Consider the following 21,603-nt stretch of genomic DNA (forward strand, 5'->3'; position numbering starts at 1 on the left):
ACACCTGGGAAGCATGTGGACGCCTTAACTTAGTGATGTGTTGTGTTTGCCCAAATTATTTTGGTGCATTTAGACAAAAAGTGTGTTCCTTTTTTTTTACAGTATTACTTGTTGCCCCGTTGCATACACAATGGATGTTTTGGAATATTTTTATTATGTATATCTTTATTTTTCACTGTCATTTAAGTCGTTACTGTGGAGTCACTACAATATTGATCCATCCTCAGTTCTCCAATCACAGCCATGTTTTAAAATCACCAATGACCTCATGGTAACATCCCTGTCCTGCAGCTCAGTTCAGAAGGACGACTGTGTCTGTGTCTGTATCTGTGTCTGTATCTGTGTCTGTATCTGTGTCTGTATCTGTATCTGTGTCTGTATCTGTGTCTGTATCTGTGTCTGTGTGGTTTAATACATCATCCACAGGGTAATTATTAACTTGACCATGATGCTAAAAGAGATATTCAATGTCTGATTTGTTATTGTTACCCATATACCAATCAATGCCCTTCTTTATGAGGCTTTCCAAAAGCTCCCTGGTCTTTGTAGTTGAATCTGTGATTGAAATTCAATACTAGACTGAGGGACCTTCCAGACGTGGTATAATATGGGGGACAGAGGAAGGGGGTAGTTATTAACTACTAGACTGACGGGACAGAGGAAGGGGTAGTTATTAACTACTAGACTGAGGGGACAGAGGAAGGGGTTAGTTATTAACTACTAGACTGAGGGGTCAGAGGAAGGGGTAGTTATTAACTACTAGACTGAGGGGACAGAGGAAGGGGTAATTATTAACTACTAGACTGAGGGGACAGAGGAAGGGGGTAGTTATTAACTACTAGACTGAGGGGACAGAGGAAGGGGGTAGTTATTAACTACTAGACTGAGGGGACAGAGGAAGGGGGTAGTTATTAACTACTAGACTGAGGGGACAGAGGAAGGGGGTAGTTATTAACTACTAGACTGAGGGGACAGAGGAAGGGGGTAGTTATTAACTACTAGACTGAGGGGACAGAGGAAGGGGGTAGTTATTAACTACTAGACTGAGGGGACAGAGGAAGGGGGTAGTTATTAACTACTAGACTGAGGGGACAGAGGAAGGGGGTAGTTATTAACTACTAGACTGAGGGGACAGAGGAAGGGGGTAGTTATTAACTACTAGACTGAGGGGACAGAGGAAGGGGTAGTTATTAACTACTAGACTGAGGGGACAGAGGAAGGGGGTAGTTATTAACTACTAGACTGAGGGGACAGAGGAAGGGGTTAGTTATTAACTACTAGACTGAGGGGACAGAGGAAGGGTTAGTTATTAACTACTAGACTGAGGGGACAGAGGAAGGGTTAGTTATTAACTACTAGACTGAGGGGACAGAGGAAGGGGGTAGTTATTAACTACTAGACTGAGGGGACAGAGGAAGGGGGTAGTTATTAACTACTAGACTGAGGGGTCAGAGGAAGGGGTAGTTATTAACTACTAGACTGAGGGACCTTCCAGATGTTGTATAATATGGGGGACAGAGGAAGTCATTAAAAAAAAACGTCAACTTCTATTATTTCACACAGAGTGAATCCATGTAACTTATGTGATTTGTTCATTCAAATTTGACTCCTGAACTAATTTAAACAAAGGAGCTGAATACTTATGCAACGACAATATTTCAGTCATCTATTTTTTAAAGTTTCCACTTTGACAAAGAGTATTTTTGAGTATATTGTTGACGAAAAAAAATGACAATTAAATAAAATGTTTATCCCCACTTTGTAACACAATAAAATGTTTATCCCCACTTTGTAACACAATAAAATGTGAAGATATTCAAAGGGTCTGAATCCTTTTCCAAGGCATTGCGACTACTCCATATGATTTGTAGATCAGTCAGTCACAACTGACCGTTGATACATCACGGTGTTGATGCTCTCTAACAAGGCCATTATCATCCGTTCTCTCTACGTACGGCGAACCGCAAGGCCATTATCATCCGTTCTCTCTACGTACGGCGAAACGCAAGGCCATTATCATCCGTTCTCTCTACGTACGGCGAAACGCAAGGCCATTATCATCCGTTCTCTCTACGTACGGCGAAACGCAAGGCCATTATCATCCGTTCTCTCTACGTACGGCGAAACGCAAGGCCATTATCATCCGTTCTCTCTACGTACGGCGAAACGCAAGGCCATTATCATCCGTTCTCTCTACGTACGGCGAAACGCAAGGCCATTATCATCCGTTCTCTCTACGTACGGCGAAACGCAAGGCCATTATCATCCGTTCTCTCTACGTACGGCGAAACGCAAGGCCATTATCATCCGTTCTCTCTACGTACGGCGAACCGCAGACTTGGAGTGTGAGAAACTGGGCATGGCGAAAGAAGCGGGTAGATCGCCAGTGACGGTGTAACGTGAGCGGGTAGATCGCCAGTGACGGTGTAACGTGAGCGGGTAGATCGCCAGTGACGGTGTAACGTCAGCGGGTAGATCGACAGTGACGGTGTAACGTGAGCGGGCAGATCGACAGTGACGGTGTAACGTGAGTGGGCAGATCGCCAGTGACGGTGTAACGTCAGCGGGTAGATCGCCAGTGACGGTGTAACGTGAGCGGGCAGATCGCCAGTGACGGTGTAACGTGAGCGGGCAGATCGCCAGTGACGGTGTAACGTCGGCGGGCAGATCGCCAGTGACGGTGTAACGTGAGCGGGTAGATCGCCAGTGACGGTGTAACGTCGGCGGACAGATCGACAGTGACGGTGTAACGTCGGCGGGCAGATCGCCAGTGACGGTGTAACGTCGGCGGGCAGATCGACAGTGACGGTGTAACGTCGGTGGGCAGATCGCCAGTGACGGTGTAACGTCGGCGGGCAGATCGCCAGTGACGTCAGGGGGCAGATCGACAGTGACGTCAGGGGGCAGATCGACAGTGACGTCAGGGGGCAGATCGACAGTGACGTCAGGGGGCAGATCGACAGTGACGTCAGGGGGCAGATCGACAGTGACGTCAGGGGGCAGATCGACAGTGACGTCAGGGGGCAGATCGACAGTGACGTCAGGGGGCAGATCTCCAGTGACGTCAGGGGGCAGATCTCCAGTGACGTCAGGGGGCAGATCGACAGTGACGTCAGGGGGCAGATCGACAGTGACGTCAGGGGGCAGATCGACAGTGACGTCAGGGGGCAGATCGACAGTGACGTCAGGGGGCAGATCGACAGTGACGTCAGGGGGCAGATCGACAGTGACGTCAGGGGGCAGATTGACAGTGACGGTGTAACGTGAGCGGGCAGATCGACAGTGACGGTGTAACGTCAGCGGGCAGATCGACAGTGACGGTGTAACGTCGGCGGGTAGATCGACAGTGACGGTGTAACGTCAGTGGGCAGATCGACAGTGACGGTGTAACGTGAGCGGGCAGATCGACAGTGACGGTGTAACGTCAGCGGGCACGTGGGTATAACCAATGAGGAGATGGCACGTGGGTACCCTGCTTCTATAAACCAATGAGGAGATGGAAGAGGCAGGACTTTCAGAGCGATCTGCGTCAGAAATAGGAATGACTTCTATTTTAGCCCTTGGTAACGCAGATGATCGTTGACGCGCGCGAGCAGTGTGGGTAATAATTGAATAACATGGATTTCTACATTTATTTTGCGACGTGTTCGGTCTGGTCAGCATGTTAGTGAGCATTTCTTCTTTGCCTAAATAATTCATCCACCTGACAGGTGTGGCACATCAAGAAGCGGATTAAACAGCATGATCATTACACAGGTGCACCTTGTGCTGGGGACAATATACCGTTCTACAGCTGCCCAGTGGGAAGCACCTCGGGTTCTGTTTGCTCCTGGCAGATATCGGCTAGGTGAAGCGACATCGTTCTACAGCTGCCCAGTGGGAACCACCCCGGGTTTAGTTTGCTCCTGGCAGATATCGGCTAGGTGAAGCGACATCGTTCTACAGCTGCCCAGTGGGAAGCACCTCAGGTTCAGGTTGCTCCTGGCAGGTATCGGCTAGGTGAAGCGACATCGTTCTACAGCTGCCCAGTGGGAAGCACCTCAGGTTCAGGTTGCTCCTGGCAGATATCAGCTAGGTGAAGCGACATCGTTCTACAGCTGCCCAGTGGGAAGCACCTCAGGTTCAGGTTGCTCCTGGCAGATATCGGCTAGGTGAAGCGACACCGTTTTACAGCTGCCCAGTGGGAAGCACCTCAGGTTCAGGTTGCTCCTGGCAGATATCGGCTAGGTGAAGCGACCGCCTGAGATCTCATACCCCCTAAATACCGCGTCTTGAAAAACTAGGGAAAAAACGCAGCAATATTACTGTTGTTTGTCCCTCTTGGGCCACCGTAGCAACAACATCGCCAGAAACATTTTCTCAAAATAGTCTGAATGAAATTAAGATTTAAATGTTCTACATTCAAAAAGGGACCCCCTGCAACTGGACACGGACATTCCTGTTTCCATGAATAGAGGAAGACATCTCTACGCTACAACAAACAGTACCTGACCTGTAACTCCCAGTAACAGATACCAAAAATATTTGTTTAAAATCCCATTATCTGATGTAACAATCTGAAGCTAGTTCTCTTGGCTTCCAGAACACAACAAACTAAAGTAAACAACCCACTTTTTATTTGTTAACCTGAAATAAAAATAGCAAAACTAAAGAAAATATAAAAATGTTAAGTCTCTAAAGCAAGTGAAATTACATTTTTCAAAATGTATATATTTTTTGTGGTGTGCCACATTCCATGTTGTATTTGTTGAGCCGACTTTTCATATTCGGTTCCACGCATTACAAAACTGATTTAGGATCAGCTCTTACCATTAACAGCCCAAACCTTTAAGCATTATGTTGAAACAATAAGACCGACCCTGGATCAGAATTTCCAACAAGCGCTAACAAAAGTAATTATTTTGTTCGGATGCACAACGTGTCGCGGAGAGTTATTGTGAAATAGCCTCTAGGTGGTTAATAAGTAGAGTTAAACGGTATGCTAGACAAAGTAGCCTTGTTTTCAGGTAGGCTACATGTCACAATCAAATTCCCGAGGCATTGTAATCGCAACAGGTACCAAGCGTAATGGAAAAAGGCTATCACCTAAAGGCAATAACAATACATCTCAATCTCTCACCCACCTTCATTGTTCTCGGTTCCAACGACGCAACAAATTAGAAAGACTAAAGTCACTAGACTTTTCCCCAACATGATACTTGCTACAGCATTTGTCCATTGACGACAGCTGTGTTATCGGACTATGGAGGCGGACAGGGCAGGTGAGAAGGCTAGGGGGGTGCGCCGGTGAGCCAGAGGGGGTGTGCCTAAAGTAACTATTCTTCTGTGAGGTTTATCAGCGTTTGGCATCCAACGTTATGGTGCATTACCGCCACCTACTGTACTGGAGTGTGGGCCAGAGAGGACAGAAACTAAATTCTACCTGCCAGCCCCGATTATCTTAAAAAAATAAAACGAAACGTTGGTAACTATATCTACTGATAATCACTTTTTATTTTCTCTCATCCCAGCTAACATTAAAACATTCTCACAACTTTAGAGAACGTTCCCTTCAGAGGAACTCCTTAGGTTATTACCATTTTCATAGGAACGTTCCCGCGATGTGCAAGGAACGTTTCGTGGAGGCCATTCCCTTCATTTCTAATAGATCTAACCCAGAACGTGTTTACCATGTTCTCTGAACATGTTTCATGGGAACATTGTAAGCTCATTCATGTGTCCAGTTTTCTGTGAATTAGGAGAATATTCCATCAACGTCCCACCAAACATTTATTTTGATTTATTTCACCTTTATTTAACCAGGTAGGCCAGGTGAGAACAAGTTCTCATTTACAACTGCGACCTGGCCAAGATAAAGCAAAGCAGTGCGACACAAACAACAACACAGAGTTACACATGGAATAAACAAGCGTACAGTCAATAACACAATAGAAAAAAAAATACGTTTATATACAGTGTGTGCAAATGGCGTGAGGAGGTAAGGCAATAAATAGGCCATAGTGGGGAAATAATTACAATTTAGCATTTACACTGGAGTGATAGATGAGCAGATGATGATGTGCAAGTAGAAATAATGGTAAATAAAAACAATATGGGGATGAGGTATGTAGTTGGATGGACTATATACAGCTGCAGCGATCGGTTAGCTGCTCAGATAGCTGATGTTTAAAGTTAGTGAGGGAAATATAAGTCTCCAGCTTCAGCAATTTTTGCAATTGGTTCAAGTCACTGTCTCACGCCCTTTGGGCGGGCATTCTATGTTCCTTCTTCTATGATTTGTATTTCTGTGTGTTTGGCCGGGTGTGGTTCTCAATCAGAGGCAGCTGTCTATCGTTGTCTCTGATTGAGAACCATACTTAGGTAGTCTTTTTCCCCAACCTGTATTGGTGGGTGTCACGTTCCTGACCTGTTTTTCCTTTTTCTTGTATTTATTTAGTTGGTCAGGGCGTGAGTTGGGTGGGTTTGTCTATGGTTGATTTTCTATGTTGGGATGTTTGTGTTCGGCCGGGTATGATTCTCAATCAGAGACAGCTGTCAATCGTTGTCCCTGATTGAGAATCATACTTAGGCAGCCTGGGTTTCACGTGTGTTTTGTGGGTGTTTGTCTTCCGTGTAGTCGTTGTGCCACACTGGACTGTTTGTCGGTTTGATTTTCTATTTGTTATCTTGCTTCATATAGTGTTCAGTTCAATGCTAATAAATTATGGACACTAACCACTCCGCGTATTGGTCCGATCCTTCTCGCCTCTCCTCGTCAGAGGAGGAGGAATATGACTGCCGTTACAGTGGGTAGTTGTCCATGTTTAGTTGCCTGTGAGCACTACGTTGGCGTCACGTTTCGTTTGTTATTTTGTTTTGTGTCCGTTCTTTGTAATAAAGAAGTATGTACGCTTTAGGTAGTTAGGTAGCCTTTTTTCCCACCTGTATTGGTGGGTAGTTGTCCATGTTTAGTGTTATTTTGTTTAGTGTTCGTTCTTTGTAATAAAGAAGTATGTACGCTCCCAACGCTGCACTTTGGTCCACTGTTTCCACCTTAGACGATCGTGACACACTGGCAGCAGAGAACTGGAAGGAAAGGCGGCCAAAGGAGGTGTTGGCTTTGGGGATGACCAGTGAGATATACCTGCTGGAGCGCATGCTACGGGTGGGTGTTGCTATGGTGACCAGTGAGATATACCTGCTGGAGCGCATGCTACGGGTGGGTGTTGCTATGGTGACCAGTGAGATATACCTGCTGGAGCGCATGCTACGGGTGGGTGTTGCTATGGTGACCAGTGAGATATACTTGCTGGAGCGCGTGCTACGGGTGGGTGTTGCTATGGTGACCAGTGAGATATACCTGCTGGAGCGCATGCTACGGGTGGGTGTTGCTATGGTGACCAGTGAGATATACCTGCTGGAGCGCGTGCTACGGGTGGGTGTTGCTATGGTGACCAGTGAGATATACCTGCTGGAGCGCGTGCTACGGGTGGGTGTTGCTATGGTGACCAGTGAGATATACCTGCTGGAGCGCGTGCTACGGGTGGGTGTTGCTATGGTGACCAGTGAGATATACCTGCTGGAGCGCGTGCTACGGGTGGGTGTTGCTATGGTGACCAGTGAGATATACCTGCTGGAGCGCGTGCTACGGGTGGGTGTTGCTATGGTGACCAGTGAGATATACCTGCTGGAGCGCGTGCTACGGGTGGGTGTTGCTATGGTGACCAGTGAGATATACCTGCTGGAGCGCGTGCTACGGGTGGGTGTTGCTATGGTGACCAGTGAGATATACCTGCTGGAGCGCGTGCTACGGGTGGGTGTTGCTATGGTGACCAGTGAGATATACCTGCTGGAGCGCGTGCTACTGGTGGGTGTTGCTATGGTGACCAGTGAGATATACCTGCTGGAGCGCGTGCTAACATACACAGAACGTGTTTACCGTGTTCTCAGAACATGTGATATTCATGTTCTAGACAAGCTTCATGGGAAACGTTGCAAGAACATGTATGTGTCCAAAGAAATGTGTATTTCACAGCAGGTCTTATTACTCTTACCGAGCCAATCAAGGCCCTGATTGGTGAACCATTGATCCATTCACAGCAGGTCTTATTACTCTTACCGAGCCAATCAAGGCCCTGATTGGTGAACCATTGATCCATTCACAGCAGGTCTTATTACTGTTACCGAGCCAATCAAGGCCCTGATTGGTGAACCGTTGATCCATTCACAGCAGGTCTTATTACTGTTGCCGAGCCAATCAAGGCCCTGATTGGTGAACCATTGATCCATTCATAGCAGGTCTTATTACTGTTGCCGAGCCAATCAAGGCCCTGATTGGTGAACCATTGATCCATTCACAGCAGGTCTTATTACTGTTACCGAGCCAATCAAGGCCCTGATTGGTGAACCGTTGATCCATTCACAGCAGGTCTTATTACTGTTACCGAGCCAATCAAGGCCCTGATTGGTGAACCTTTGATCCATTCACAGCAGGTCTTATTACTGTTGCCGAGCCAATCAAGGCCCTGATTGGTGAACCATTGATCCATTCACAGCTCTTTGACTGCTGGCAGGGTTAAGGATGCTCACACACAGTGGTTTTAACATGCAGTGTTTTCAACTTACATGATTACATTTTCATTTAAAAATATATATTTTTGTAACCTTTATTTAACCAGGAAAAGCCCATTGAGACCCAGAGTCTCTTTTTCAAGGGAGACCTGGCCAAGAAGGCAGCAACAATCAATACATTACAGAATGAAAACATACAACAACATGATCCAGCCTAAAAAAAAGCATTTACACTCCTCTGTAACAGAGTCTCACATCAATATTTTAAATTCATTCAGTGGTACTAACATATCTAGATGAAGCATGGATTGTAGACTATTCCATGCCTCTGGTGCACAAGAAGAGACGGCAGTCTTGCCTAATACTGAGAATGTCCTGGGGACAACATGTCATCAACTGGGATTTGAACTCACAACCCCTTGGTTCATGATACTCCAATCTTCCTGCTCCACCAACATGTCTGTCAGCTGATATGAAGACTTTTACTGTAGTTTACTGTAGTCTTTACAGTTAGCTATACTGTCAATACTGTAATAAAATAACCCTAGTATACTGTAGTATTTACTACAGGGGTTTTTGTTTTATTATTGTTGACACAGAAGTGGGGGGCTTTCTCTCTGAGGAACATAGAAGTGGGGGGCTTTCTCCCTGAGGAATATAGAAGTGGGGGGGCTTTCTCCCTGAGGAATATAGAAGTGGGGGGCTTTCTCCCTGAGGAGCATAGAAGTGGGAGGCTTTCTCCCTGAGGAACATAGAAGTGGGGGGCTTTCTCCCTGAGGAACATAGAAGTGGGGGGCTTTCTCCCTGAGGAATATAGAAGTGGGGGGCTTTCTCCCTGAGGAATATAGAAGTGGGGGGCTTTCTCCCTGAGGAACATAGAAGTGGGGGGCGTTCTCCCTGAGGAACATAGAAGTGGGGGGCTTTCTCCCTGAGGAATATAGAAGTGGGGGGCTTTCTCCCCGAGGAACATAGAAGTGGGGGGCTTTCTCCCTGAGGAACATAGAAGTGGGGGGCTTTCTCCCCGAGGAACATAGAAGTGGGGGGCTTTCTCCCTGAGGAACATAGAAGTGGGGGGCTTTCTCTCTGAGGAACATAGAAGTGGGGGGCGTTCTCCCTGAGGAATATAGAAGTGGGGGGCTTTCTCCCTGAGGAACATAGAAGTGGGGGGGCTTTCTCCCTGAGGAACATAGAAGTGGGGGGCTTTCTCCCTGAGGAACATAGAAGTGGGAGGCTTTCTCCCTGAGGAACATAGAAGTGGGGGGCTTTCTCCCTGAGGAACATAGAAGTGGGGGGCTTTCTCCCTGAGGAACATAGAAGTGGGGGGGCTTTCTCCCTGAGGAACATAGAAGTGGGGGGCTTTCTCCCTGAAGAACATAGAAGTGGGGGGCTTTCTCCCTGAGGAACATAGAAGTGGGGGGCTTTCTCCCTGAGGAACATAGAAGTGGGAGGCTTTCTCCCTGAGGAACATAGAAGTGGGGGGCTTTCTCTCTGAGGAACATAGAAGTGGGGGGCGTTCTCCCTGAGGAACATAGAAGTGGGGGGCTTTCTCCCCGAGGAACATAGAAGTGGGGGGCTTTCTCCCCGAGGAACATAGAAGTGGGGGGGCTTTCTCCCTGAGGAACATAGAAGTGGGGGGCTTTCTCCCCGAGGAACATAGAAGTGGGGGGCTTTCTCCCCGAGGAACATAGAAGTGGGGGGCTTTCTCCCCGAGGAACATAGAAGTGGGGGGCTTTCTCCCCGAGGAACATAGAAGTGGGGGGCTTTCTCTCTGAGGAACATAGAAGTGGGGGGCTTTCTCCCTGAGGAATATAGAAGTGGGAGGCTTTCTCCCTGAGGAATATAGAAGTGGGGGGCTTTCTCCCTGAGGAACATAGAAGTGGGGGGGCTTTCTCCCTGAGGAACATAGAAGTGGGGGGCTTTCTCCCTGAGGAACATAGAAGTGGGAGGCTTTCTCCCTGAGGAACATAGAAGTGGGGGGCTTTCTCCCTGAGGAACATAGAAGTGGGGGGCTTTCTCCCTGAGGAACATAGAAGTGGGGGGGCTTTCTCCCTGAGGAACATAGAAGTGGGGGGCTTTCTCCCTGAAGAACATAGAAGTGGGGGGCTTTCTCCCTGAGGAACATAGAAGTGGGGGGCTTTCTCCCTGAGGAACATAGAAGTGGGAGGCTTTCTCCCTGAGGAACATAGAAGTGGGGGGCTTTCTCTCTGAGGAACATAGAAGTGGGGGGCGTTCTCCCTGAGGAATATAGAAGTGGGGGGCTTTCTCCCTGAGGAACATAGAAGTGGGGGGGCTTTCTCCCTGAGGAACATAGAAGTGGGGGGCTTTCTCCCTGAGGAACATAGAAGTGGGGGGCTTTCTCCCTGAGGAACATAGAAGTGGGGGGGCTTTCTCCCTGAGGAACATAGAAGTGGGGGGCTTTCTCCCTGAAGAACATAGAAGTGGGGGGCTTTCTCCCTGAGGAACATAGAAGTGGGGGGCTTTCTGCCTGAGGAACATAGAAGTGGGAGGCTTTCTCCCTGAGGAACATAGAAGTGGGGGGCTTTCTCTCTGAGGAACATAGAAGTGGGGGGCGTTCTCCCTGAGGAACATAGAAGTGGGGGGCTTTCTCCCCGAGGAACATAGAAGTGGGGGGCTTTCTCCCCGAGGAACATAGAAGTGGGGGGGCTTTCTCCCTGAGGAACATAGAAGTGGGGGGCTTTCTCCCTGAGGAACATAGAAGTGGGGGGCTTTCTCCCTGAGGAACATAGAAGTGGGGGGCGTTCTCCCTGAGGAACATAGAAGTGGGGGGCTTTCTCCCCGAGGAACATAGAAGTGGGGGGCTTTCTCCCCGAGGAACATAGAAGTGGGGGGGCTTTCTCCCTGAGGAACATAGAAGTGGGGGGCTTTCTCCCTGAGGAACATAGAAGTGGGGGGCTTTCTCCCTGAGGAACATAGAAGTGGGGGGCTTTCTCCGTGAGGAACATAGAAGTGGGGGGCTTTCTCCCTGAGGAACATAGAAGTGGGGGGCTTTCTCTCTGAGGGACATAGAAGTGGGGGGCTTTCTCCCTGAGGAACATAGAAGTGGGGGGCTTTCTCCCTGAGGAACATAGAAGTGGGGGGCTTTCTCCCTGAGGAACATAGAAGTGGGGGGCTTTCTCCCTGAGGAACATAGAAGTGGGGGGCTTTCTCCCTGAAATACATAGAAGTGGGGGGCTTTCTCTCTGAGGAACATAGAAGTTGGGGGCTTTCTCCCTGAGGAAACCTACTGAAGAAATACTAAAATAACACCTTTTCCATAACCTGTAAGTAGGACTGGGGGTCTGACCAGATAGTTCAGAGCTTCTCCTCTTTTCTATCACCTGTAGGGAAAGCAATGTATGATCTATACTTGGCATGTAGGTTTTTCACTTATGGGTAGAACAAATTGGTATAAGGGGGAGGAGAATGGGCAGGGTATATGCAAATTGAATACTGTAGTATTTACTATACTTTAAAAAGTGTTGTGTTTTTGCGTACTGTGGTGTTTTTGCGGACATTACTGTAGTATTTCCTATAGTATTCTACAGTATCCTACAACATCCTATAGTACGTACTACACATGATCGAGGGGTACTACAGTGTGGTGTATAGTATTCTACAGTATCCTACAACATCCTATAGTACGTACTACACATGATCGAAGGGTACTACAGTGTGGTGTATAATATTCTACAGTATACTACAACATCCTATAGTACGTACTACACATGATCGAGGGGTACTACAGTGTGGTGTATAATATTCTACAGTGTGTAGTATAGTATTCTACAGTGTGTAGTATAGTATTCTACAGTGTGTAGTATAGTATTCTACAGTGTGTAGTATAGTATTCTACAGTGTGTAGTAAAGTATTCTACAGTGTGTAGTATAGTATTCTACAGTGTGTAGTATAGTATTCTACAGTGTGTAGTATAATATTCTACAGTGTGTAGTATAGTATTCTACAGTGTGTAGTATAATATTCTACAGTGTGTAGTATAGTATTCTACAGTGTGTAGTATAGTATTATACAGTGTGTAGTATAGTATTCTACAGTGTGTAGTATAATATTCTACAGTGTGTAGTATAATATTCTACAGTGTGTAGTATAGTATTCTACAGTGTGTAGTATAATATTCTACAGTGTGTAGTATAGTATTATACAGTGTGTAGTATAGTATTCTACAGTGTGTAGTATAATATTCTACAGTGTGTAGTATAATATTCTACAGTGTGTAGTATAGTATTCTACAGTGTGTAGTATAATATTCTACAGTGTGTAGTATAGTATTCTACAGTGTGTAGTATAGTATTATACAGTGTGTAGTATAGTATTCTACAGTGTGTAGTATAATATTCTACAGTGTGTAGTATAATATTCTACAGTGTGTAGTATAGTACTCTACAGTGTGGTGTATAATATTCTACAGTGTGTAGTATAGTATTCTACAGTGTGTAGTATAGTATTATACAGTGTGTAGTATAGTATTATACAGTGTGTAGTATAATATTCTACAGTGTGTAGTATAATATTCTACAGTGTGGTGTATAATATTCTACAGTGTGTAGTATAATATTCTACAGTGTGTAGTATAATATTCTACAGTGTGTAGTATAATATTCTACAGTGTGTAGTATAGTATTATACAGTGTGGTGTATAGTATTCTACAGTGTGTAGTATAATATTCTACAGTGTGTAGTATAGTATTCTACAGTGTGTGGAATAATATTCTACAGTGTGTAGTATAGTATTCTACAGTGTGTAGTATAGTATTCTACAGTGTGTAGTATAGTATTCTACAGTGTGGTGTATAATATTCTACAGTGTGTAGTATAGTATTCTACAGTGTGTAGTATAGTATTCTACAGTGTGTAGTATAATATTCTACAGTGTGGTGTATAATATTCTACAGTGTGTAGTATAATATTCTACAGTGTGTAGTATAATATTCTACAGTGTGTAGTATAATATTCTACAGTGTGTAGTATAGTATTCTACAGTGTGTAGTATAGTATTCTACAGTGTGTAGTATAGTACTCTACAGTGTGTAGTATAATATTCTACAGTGTGGTGTATAGTATTCTACAGTGTGTAGTATAGTATTCTACAGTGTGTAGTGTAATATTCTACAGTGTGTAGTATAATATTCTACAGTGTGTAGTATAGTATTCTACAGTGTGTAGTATAGTATTCTACAGTGTGTAGTATAGTACTCTACAGTGTGTAGTATAATATTCTACAGTGTGTAGTATAATATTCTACAGTGTGTAGTATAATATTCTACAGTGTGTAGTATAATATTCTACAGTGTGTAGTATAGTATTCTACAGTGTGTAGTATAGTATTCTACAGTGTGTAGTATAGTACTCTACAGTGTGTAGTATAATATTCTACAGTGTGTAGTATAATATTCTACAGTGTGTAGTATAATATTCTACAGTGTGTAGTATAGTATTCTACAGTGTGTAGTATAGTATTCTACAGTGTGTAGTATAATATTCTACAGTGTGTAGTATAATATTCTACAGTGTGTAGTATAATATTCTACAGTGTGTAGTATAGTATTCTACAGTGTGTAGTATAGTATTCTACAGTGTGTAGTATAGTATTCTACAGTGTGTAGTATAATATTCTACAGTGTGTAGTATAATATTCTACAGTGTGTAGTATAATATTCTACAGTGTGTAGTATAGTATTCTACAGTGTGTAGTATAGTATTCTACAGTGTGTAGTATAGTACTCTACAGTGTGTAGTATAATATTCTACAGTGTGTAGTATAGTACTCTACAGTGTGTAGTATAGTATTCTACAGTGTGTAGTATAATATTCTACAGTGTGTAGTATAATATTCTACAGTGTGTAGTATAATATTCTACAGTGTGTAGTATAGTACTCTACAGTGTGTAGTATAGTATTCTACAGTGTGTAGTATAATATTCTACAGTGTGTAGTATAATATTCTACAGTGTGTAGTATAGTATTCTACAGTGTGTAGTATAGTATTCTACAGTGTGTAGTATAGTACTCTACATTGTGTAGTATAGTATTCTACAGTGTGTAGTATAATATTCTACAGTGTGTAGTATAATATTCTACAGTGTGTAGTATAGTATTCTACAGTGTGTAGTATAGTATTCTACAGTGTGTAGTATAATATTCTACAGTGTGTAGTATAATATTCTACAGTGTGTAGTATAGTATTCTACAGTGTGTAGTATAATAATCTACAGTGTGTAGTATAATATTCTACAGTGTGTAGTATAGTATTCTACAGTGTGTAGTATAATATTCTACAGTGTGTAGTATAATATTCTACAGTGTGTAGTATAGTATTCTACAGTGTGTAGTATAATATTCTACAGTGTGTAGTATAGTATTCTACAGTGTGTAGTATAATATTCTACAGTGTGTAGTATAATATTCTACAGTGTGTAGTATAATATTCTACAGTGTGTAGTGTAATATTCTACAGTGTGTAGTATAATATTCTACAGTGTGTAGTATAGTATTCTACAGTGTGTAGTATAATATTCTACAGTGTGTAGTATAGTATTCTACAGTGTGTAGTATAGTATTCTACAGTGTGTAGTATAGTATTCTACAGTGTGTAGTATAGTACTCTACAGTGTGTAGTATAGTATTCTACAGTGTGTAGTATAGTATTCTACAGTGTGTAGTATAATATTCTACAGTGTGTAGTATAATATTCTACAGTGTGTAGTATAATATTCTACAGTGTGTAGTATAGTATTCTACAGTGTGTAGTATAGTATTCTACAGTGTGTAGTATAGTATTCTACAGTGTGTAGTATAGTATTCTACAGTGTGTAGTATAATATTCTACAGTGTGTAGTATAATATTCTACAGTGTGTAGTATAATATTCTACAGTGTGTAGTATAGTATTCTACAGTGTGTAGTATAGTATTCTACAGTGTGTAGTATAGTATTCTACAGTGTGTAGTATAATATTCTACAGTGTGTAGTATAATATTCTACAGTGTGTAGTATAGTATTCTACAGTGTGTAGTATAGTATTCTACAGTGTGTAGTATAATATTCTACAGTGTGTAGTATAATATTCTACAGTGTGTAGTATAATATTCTACAGTGTGTAGTATAGTATTCTACAGTGTGTAGTATAGTATTCTACAGTGTGTAGTATAGTATTCTACAGTGTGTAGTATAATATTCTACAGTGTGTAGTATAATATTCTACAGTGTGTAGTATAATATTCTACAGTGTGTAGTGTAGTATTCTACAGTGTGTAGTATAATATTCTACAGTGTGTAGTATAATATTCTACAGTGTGTAGTATAGTATTCTACAGTGTGTAGTATAATATTCTACAGTGTGTAGTATAATATTCTACAGTGTGTAGTATAATATTCTACAGTGTGTAGTATAATATTCTACAGTGTGTAGTATAATATTCTAAGGTGTAGTATAATATTCTACAGTGTGTAGTATAGTATTCTACAGTGTGTAGTATAATATTCTACAGTGTGTAGTATAATATTCTACAGTGTGTAGTATAGTATTCTACAGTGTGTAGTATAGTATTCTACAGTGTGTAGTATAATATTCTACAGTGTGTAGTATAATATTCTACAGTGTGTAGTATAGTATTCTACAGTGTGTAGTATAGTATTCTACAGTGTGTAGTAAAGTATTCTACAGTGTGTAGTATAGTATTCTACAGTGTGTAGTATAGTATTCTACAGTGTGTAGTATAGTATTCTACAGTGTGTAGTATAGTATTCTACAGTGTGTAGTATAGTATTCTACAGTGTGTAGTGTAGTATTATATTCTACAGTGTGTAGTATAATATTCTACAGTGTGTAGTATAATATTCTACAGTGTGTAGTGTAATATTCTACAGTGTGTAGTATAATATTCTACAGTGTGTAGTATAATATTCTACAGTGTGTAGTATAATATTCTAAGGTGTAGTATAATATTCTACAGTGTGTAGTATAGTATTCTACAGTGTGTAGTATAGTATTCTACAGTGTGTAGTATAGTATTCTACAGTGTGTAGTATAATATTCTACAGTGTGTAGTATAATATTCTACAGTGTGTAGTATAGTATTCTACAGTGTGTAGTATAGTATTCTACAGTGTGTAGTATAATATTCTACAGTGTGTAGTATAGTATTCTACAGTGTGTAGTATAGTATTCTACAGTGTGTAGTAAAGTATTCTACAGTGTGTAGTATAGTATTCTACAGTGTGTAGTATAGTATTCTACAGTGTGTAGTATAGTATTCTACAGTGTGTAGTATAGTATTCTACAGTGTGTAGTGTAGTATTATATTCTACAGTGTGTAGTATAATATTCTACAGTGTGTAGTATAATATTCTACAGTGTGTAGTGTAATATTCTACAGTGTGTAGTATAATATTCTACAGTGTGTAGTATAATATTCTACAGTGTGTAGTATAATATTCTAAGGTGTAGTATAATATTCTACAGTGTGTAGTATAGTATTCTAGTCTCTCTCTCTCTTTCTCTCTCTCTTTCTCTCTCTCTCAGTCTGTCTCAGTCTCTCTCTCTTCTCTCTCTCGCTCTCTCTCTCTCTGTGTCTATCTGTCTCTCTCTCTCTCTCTCTCTCTCAGTCTCTCTCTCTCTCTCTCAGTCTGTCTCTCAGTCTCTTTCTCTCTCTCTCTCTCTCTCTCTCTCTCTCTCTCTCTCTCTCTCTCTCTCTCTCTCTCTCTCTCTCTCTCTCTCTCTCTCTCTCTCTCTCTCTCTCAGTCTATCTGTCTCCCTCTCTCTCTCAGTCTACCTGTCTCTCTCTCTCTCTCTCTCTCTCTCTCTCTCTCTCTCTCTCTCTCTCTCTCTCTCTCTCTCTCTCTCTCTCTCTGTGTGTCTACCTGTCTCTCTCTCTCTCTCTCAGTCTGTCTCTCAGTCTCTCTCTCTCTCTCTCTTTTTCTCTCAATTCAATTCAATTCAATTGACTTTATTGACATGGCAAGTTCATTATTACTTACATTGTCAAAGTATACATATCGAAAAATAAAAATAAAATATATATGTATATATATACAAAATATATATATATTTATATATAAATAAATGGTGGGACCAACAGCAATAATAATAGTAGTAGTGGACATGGGATTACCATTAATAACAGCTACAACAACAATATTAATCAGAACAACAATACATTAAAGCAATGGTAGTAGACCAGTGTCAATATGACTTGAGAAGACATATGACCTGGTATGAAAGACAAAACAAAACTAAGCTAAATGGGAAATATTATCAACATTACTTTGCACTCTCTCTCTCTCTGTCTCTCTCTATCTGTCTCTCTATCTCTCTCTCTCTCTCTACACTGTTTCAACAGTTTCAAATTCCTGGCAGTAACCACACCTTCCTGATGAATGTCTTCCTTTTAGGTGTAATAAGTTGTTCAGCCGGATGTGTCCTACTCTGAGTCCAGTGAGTCCAAAAACATTATTTCTCCCTAGAATTGTTAGCTGGGATAGCAATTATCTCTCTCTCTGAAACCTCAATGTCCACCTCCCCACCTCCAAGGGCTGAAACCTCAATGTCCACCTCCAAGGACTGAAACCTCAATGTCCATCTCCAAAGACTAAAACCTCAATGTCCACCTCCAAGGGCTGAAACCTCAATGTCCACCTCCAAGGGCTGAAACCTCAATGTCCACCTCCACACCTCTAAGGACTGAAACCTCAATGTCCACCTCCCTACCTCCAAGGGCTGAAACCTCAATGTCCACTTCCCCACCTCTAAGGACTGAAACCTCAATGTCCACCTCCAAGGACTGAAACCTCAATGTCCACCTCCCCACCTCCAAGGACTGAAACCTCAATGTCCACCTCCACACCTCTAAGGACTGAAACCTCAATGTCCACCTCCCCACCTCTAAGGGCTGAAACCTCAATGTCCACCTCCCCACCTCTAAGGGCTGAAACCTCAATGTCCACCTCCCCACCTCCAAGGGCTGAGACCTCAATGTCCACCTCCCCACCTCCAAGGGCTGAAACCTCAATGTCCACCTCCCCACCTCCAAGGGCTGAAACCTCAATGTCCACCTCCCCACCTCTAAGGGCTGAGACCTCAATGTCCACCTCCAAGGGCTGAAACCTCAATGTCCACCTCCCCACCTCCAAGGACTGAAACCTCAATGTCCACCTCCCCACCTCCAAGGGCTGAAACCTCAATGTCCACCTCCCCACCTCCAAGGACTGAAACCTCAATGTCCACCTCCAAGGGCTGAAACCTCAATGTCCACCTCCCCACCTCCAAGGGCTGAAACCTCAATGTCCACCTCCCTACCTCCAAGGGCTGAAACCTCAATGTCCACCTCCCCACCTCCAAGGGCTGAAACATCAATGTCCACCTCCCCACCTCTAAGGGCTGAGACCTCAATGTCCACCTCCCTACCTCCAAGGGCTGAAACCTCAATGTCCACCTCCCTACCTCCAAGGGCTGAAACCTCAATGTCCACCTCCCCACCTCCAAGGACTGAAACCTCAATGTCTACCTCCCCTGTCGTACCCGACCATGGGTTAGGAGTATCTCGTATAACAGGTCTTGTCCCTCCACCCCCACATGAGCTGTGACCCCAGTAAATCTAGCCTGTATACCCATATGTCTAACCCCACCATGGGTTAGGACTATCTCATATAACAGGTCTTGTCTGCTACGTGAGTTAAATGTTTGCAGACTCCTCAACTCGGCATATGAGTCAGAGCACATGACTACTCTGTTCGGCTTGTCTTCCTCCACACACTGAGCGTACAAAACATTAGGAACTATTTCCTGGACAGACTGACCAGGTGAATCCAGGTGAAAGCTACGATCCCTTTATTGATTGTCACCTGTTAAATCCACTTCAATTAAAGAAGGATCTTTTTTTAAAGCCCTGAGGTTATTGAGACATGCATTGTGTACGTGTGCCATTCAGAGGGTGAATGAGCAAGACAAAAGATTTAAGTGCCCTTTGAACGGGGTGTGGCAGTAAGAACCAGGTGCACCGGTTTGTGTGACAAACTGCTACGCTTATGCGTTTTTTTAACGCTCAACAGTTTCCTGTTTGTATCAACAATGGTTCAGGACATCCAGCCAACCTTGACACAACTGTGGGAAGCATTGGAGTCAACAGGGTCCAGCATCCCCTGTGGAACTTGACAACTTGTAGCTCATTCCCTGATGAAATGAGGCTGTTCTAAGGGGAAAATGGGGTGCAACTCAATATTAGGAAGGTGTTCAGTGTATATAACTACATCAATCTCTCCAACACTTGTAGATCAGCTCCTGGAGGTGGGAGGAGCCATGGTGGATTCACAGGGACAGGTACCGTGGGGCTGGACTCCCTTCCATACTGGTCCTATCTGCCTCGCCTGGGTACTACCCACCCATCTAAAGCTTGTATTCTGTCCCGTGTTCATGTTCCCAACATGCCTGTAACACCTCTTTGTTGTCTAACTCACCTGAGGGCCTAGGCTACCTCACCTTAGGGCCTAGGCTACCTCACCTTAGGGCCTAGGCTACCTCACCTTAGGGCCTAGGCTACCTCACCTGAGGGCCTAGGCTACCTCACCTTAGAGCCTAGGCTACCTCACCTTAGGGCCTAGGCTACCTCACCTTAGGGCCTAGGCTACCTCACCTGAGGGCTTAGCCTACCTCACCTTAGGGCCTAGGCTACCTCACCTTAGGGCTTAGGCTACCTCAGCTTAGAGCCTAGGCTACCTCACCTTAGGGCCTAGGCTACCTCACCTTAGGGCCTAGGCTACCTCACCTGAGGGCCTAGGCTACCTCACCTTAGAGCCTAGGCTACCTCACCTTAGGGCCTAGGCTACCTCACCTGAGGGCTTAGGCTACCTCACCTTAGAGCCTAGGCTACCTCACCTGAGGGCCTAGGCTACCTCACCTTAGGGCCTAGGCTACCTTACCTTAGGAGCCTAGGCTACCTCACCTTAGGGCCTAGGCTACCTCACCTGAGGGCCTTAGGCTACCTCACCTTAGGCCTAGGCTACCTCACCTTAGGGCCTAGGCTACCTCACCTTAGGGCCTAGGCTACCTCACCTGAGGGCTTAGGCTACCTCACCTTAGAGCCTAGGCTACCTCACCTTAGGGCCTAGGCTACCTCACCTTAGGGCCTAGGCTACCTCACCTTAGAGCCTAGGCTACCTCACCTTAGGGCCTAGGCTACCTCACCTTAGGGCCTAGGCTACCTCACCTTAGGGCCTAGGCTACCTCACCGTAGGGCCTAGGTTACCTCACCTGAGGGCTTAGGCTACCTCACCTTAGAGCCTAGGCTACCTCACCTGAGGGCCTAGGCTACCTCACCTTAGGGCCTAGGCTACCTCACCTTAGAGCCTAGGCTACCTTACCTTAGGGCCTAGGCTACCTCACCTTAGGGCCTAGGCTACCTCACCTTAGGGCCTAGGCTACCTCACCTTAGGGCCTAGGCTACCTCACCTGAGGGCTTAGGCTACCTCACCTTAGGGCCTAGGCTACCTCACCTTAGGGCCTAGGCTACCTCACCTTAAGGGCCTAGGCTACCTCACCTTAGGGCCTAGGCTACCTCACCTTAGGGCCTAGGCTACCTCACCTGAGGGCCTTAGGCCTACCTCACCTTAGGGCCTAGGCTACCTCACCTGAGGGCTTAGGCTACCTCACCTTAGAGCCTAGGCTACCTCACCTTAGGGCCTAGGCTACCTCACCTTAGGGCCTAGGCTACCTCACCTTAGAGCCTAGGCTACCTCACCTTAGGGCCTAGGCTACCTCACCTTAGGGCCTAGGCTACCTCACCTTAGGGCCTAGGCTACCTCACCTTAGTAGGGCTTAGGCTACCTCACCTTAGAGCCTAGGCTACCTCACCTTAGGGCCTAGGCTACCTCACCTTATGGGCTAGGCTAATACCTCAAGTGCCGAGCACCTCACCTGAGGGCTTAGGGCTACCTCACCTAGAGCCTAGGCTACCTCACCTTAGGCCTAGGCTACCTCACCTTAGGGCCTAGGCTACCTCACACCATGAGGGCTTCAGGCTACCTCACTTAGAGCCTAGGGGG

The 21,603-nt window shown here is 44.5% G+C and overlaps 1 protein-coding gene across 3 annotated transcripts in view; it reads right to left on the reverse strand.

Annotated features, from left to right (window-relative positions):
* The window catches only part of zgc:174164 (uncharacterized protein LOC570656 homolog), a 49,837-nt gene extending 44,554 nt beyond the window's left edge, over window positions 1-5,283 (reverse strand). For all 3 annotated transcript variants that reach the window (XM_038984225.1, XM_038984224.1, XM_038984226.1), the window contains exon 1: window positions 5,124-5,283. In XM_038984225.1, the coding sequence (XP_038840153.1) occupies window positions 5,124-5,193 (70 nt within the window). In that variant the 5' untranslated portion in view covers window positions 5,194-5,283. The remainder of the gene's footprint in view (window positions 1-5,123) is intronic.
* Window positions 5,284-21,603: the final 16,320 nt, after the last annotated feature.

This window comes from Salvelinus namaycush, unplaced genomic scaffold (genome assembly GCF_016432855.1).
Source record: "Salvelinus namaycush isolate Seneca unplaced genomic scaffold, SaNama_1.0 Scaffold223, whole genome shotgun sequence".
Classification (NCBI taxonomy): Eukaryota; Metazoa; Chordata; class Actinopteri; order Salmoniformes; family Salmonidae; genus Salvelinus; species Salvelinus namaycush.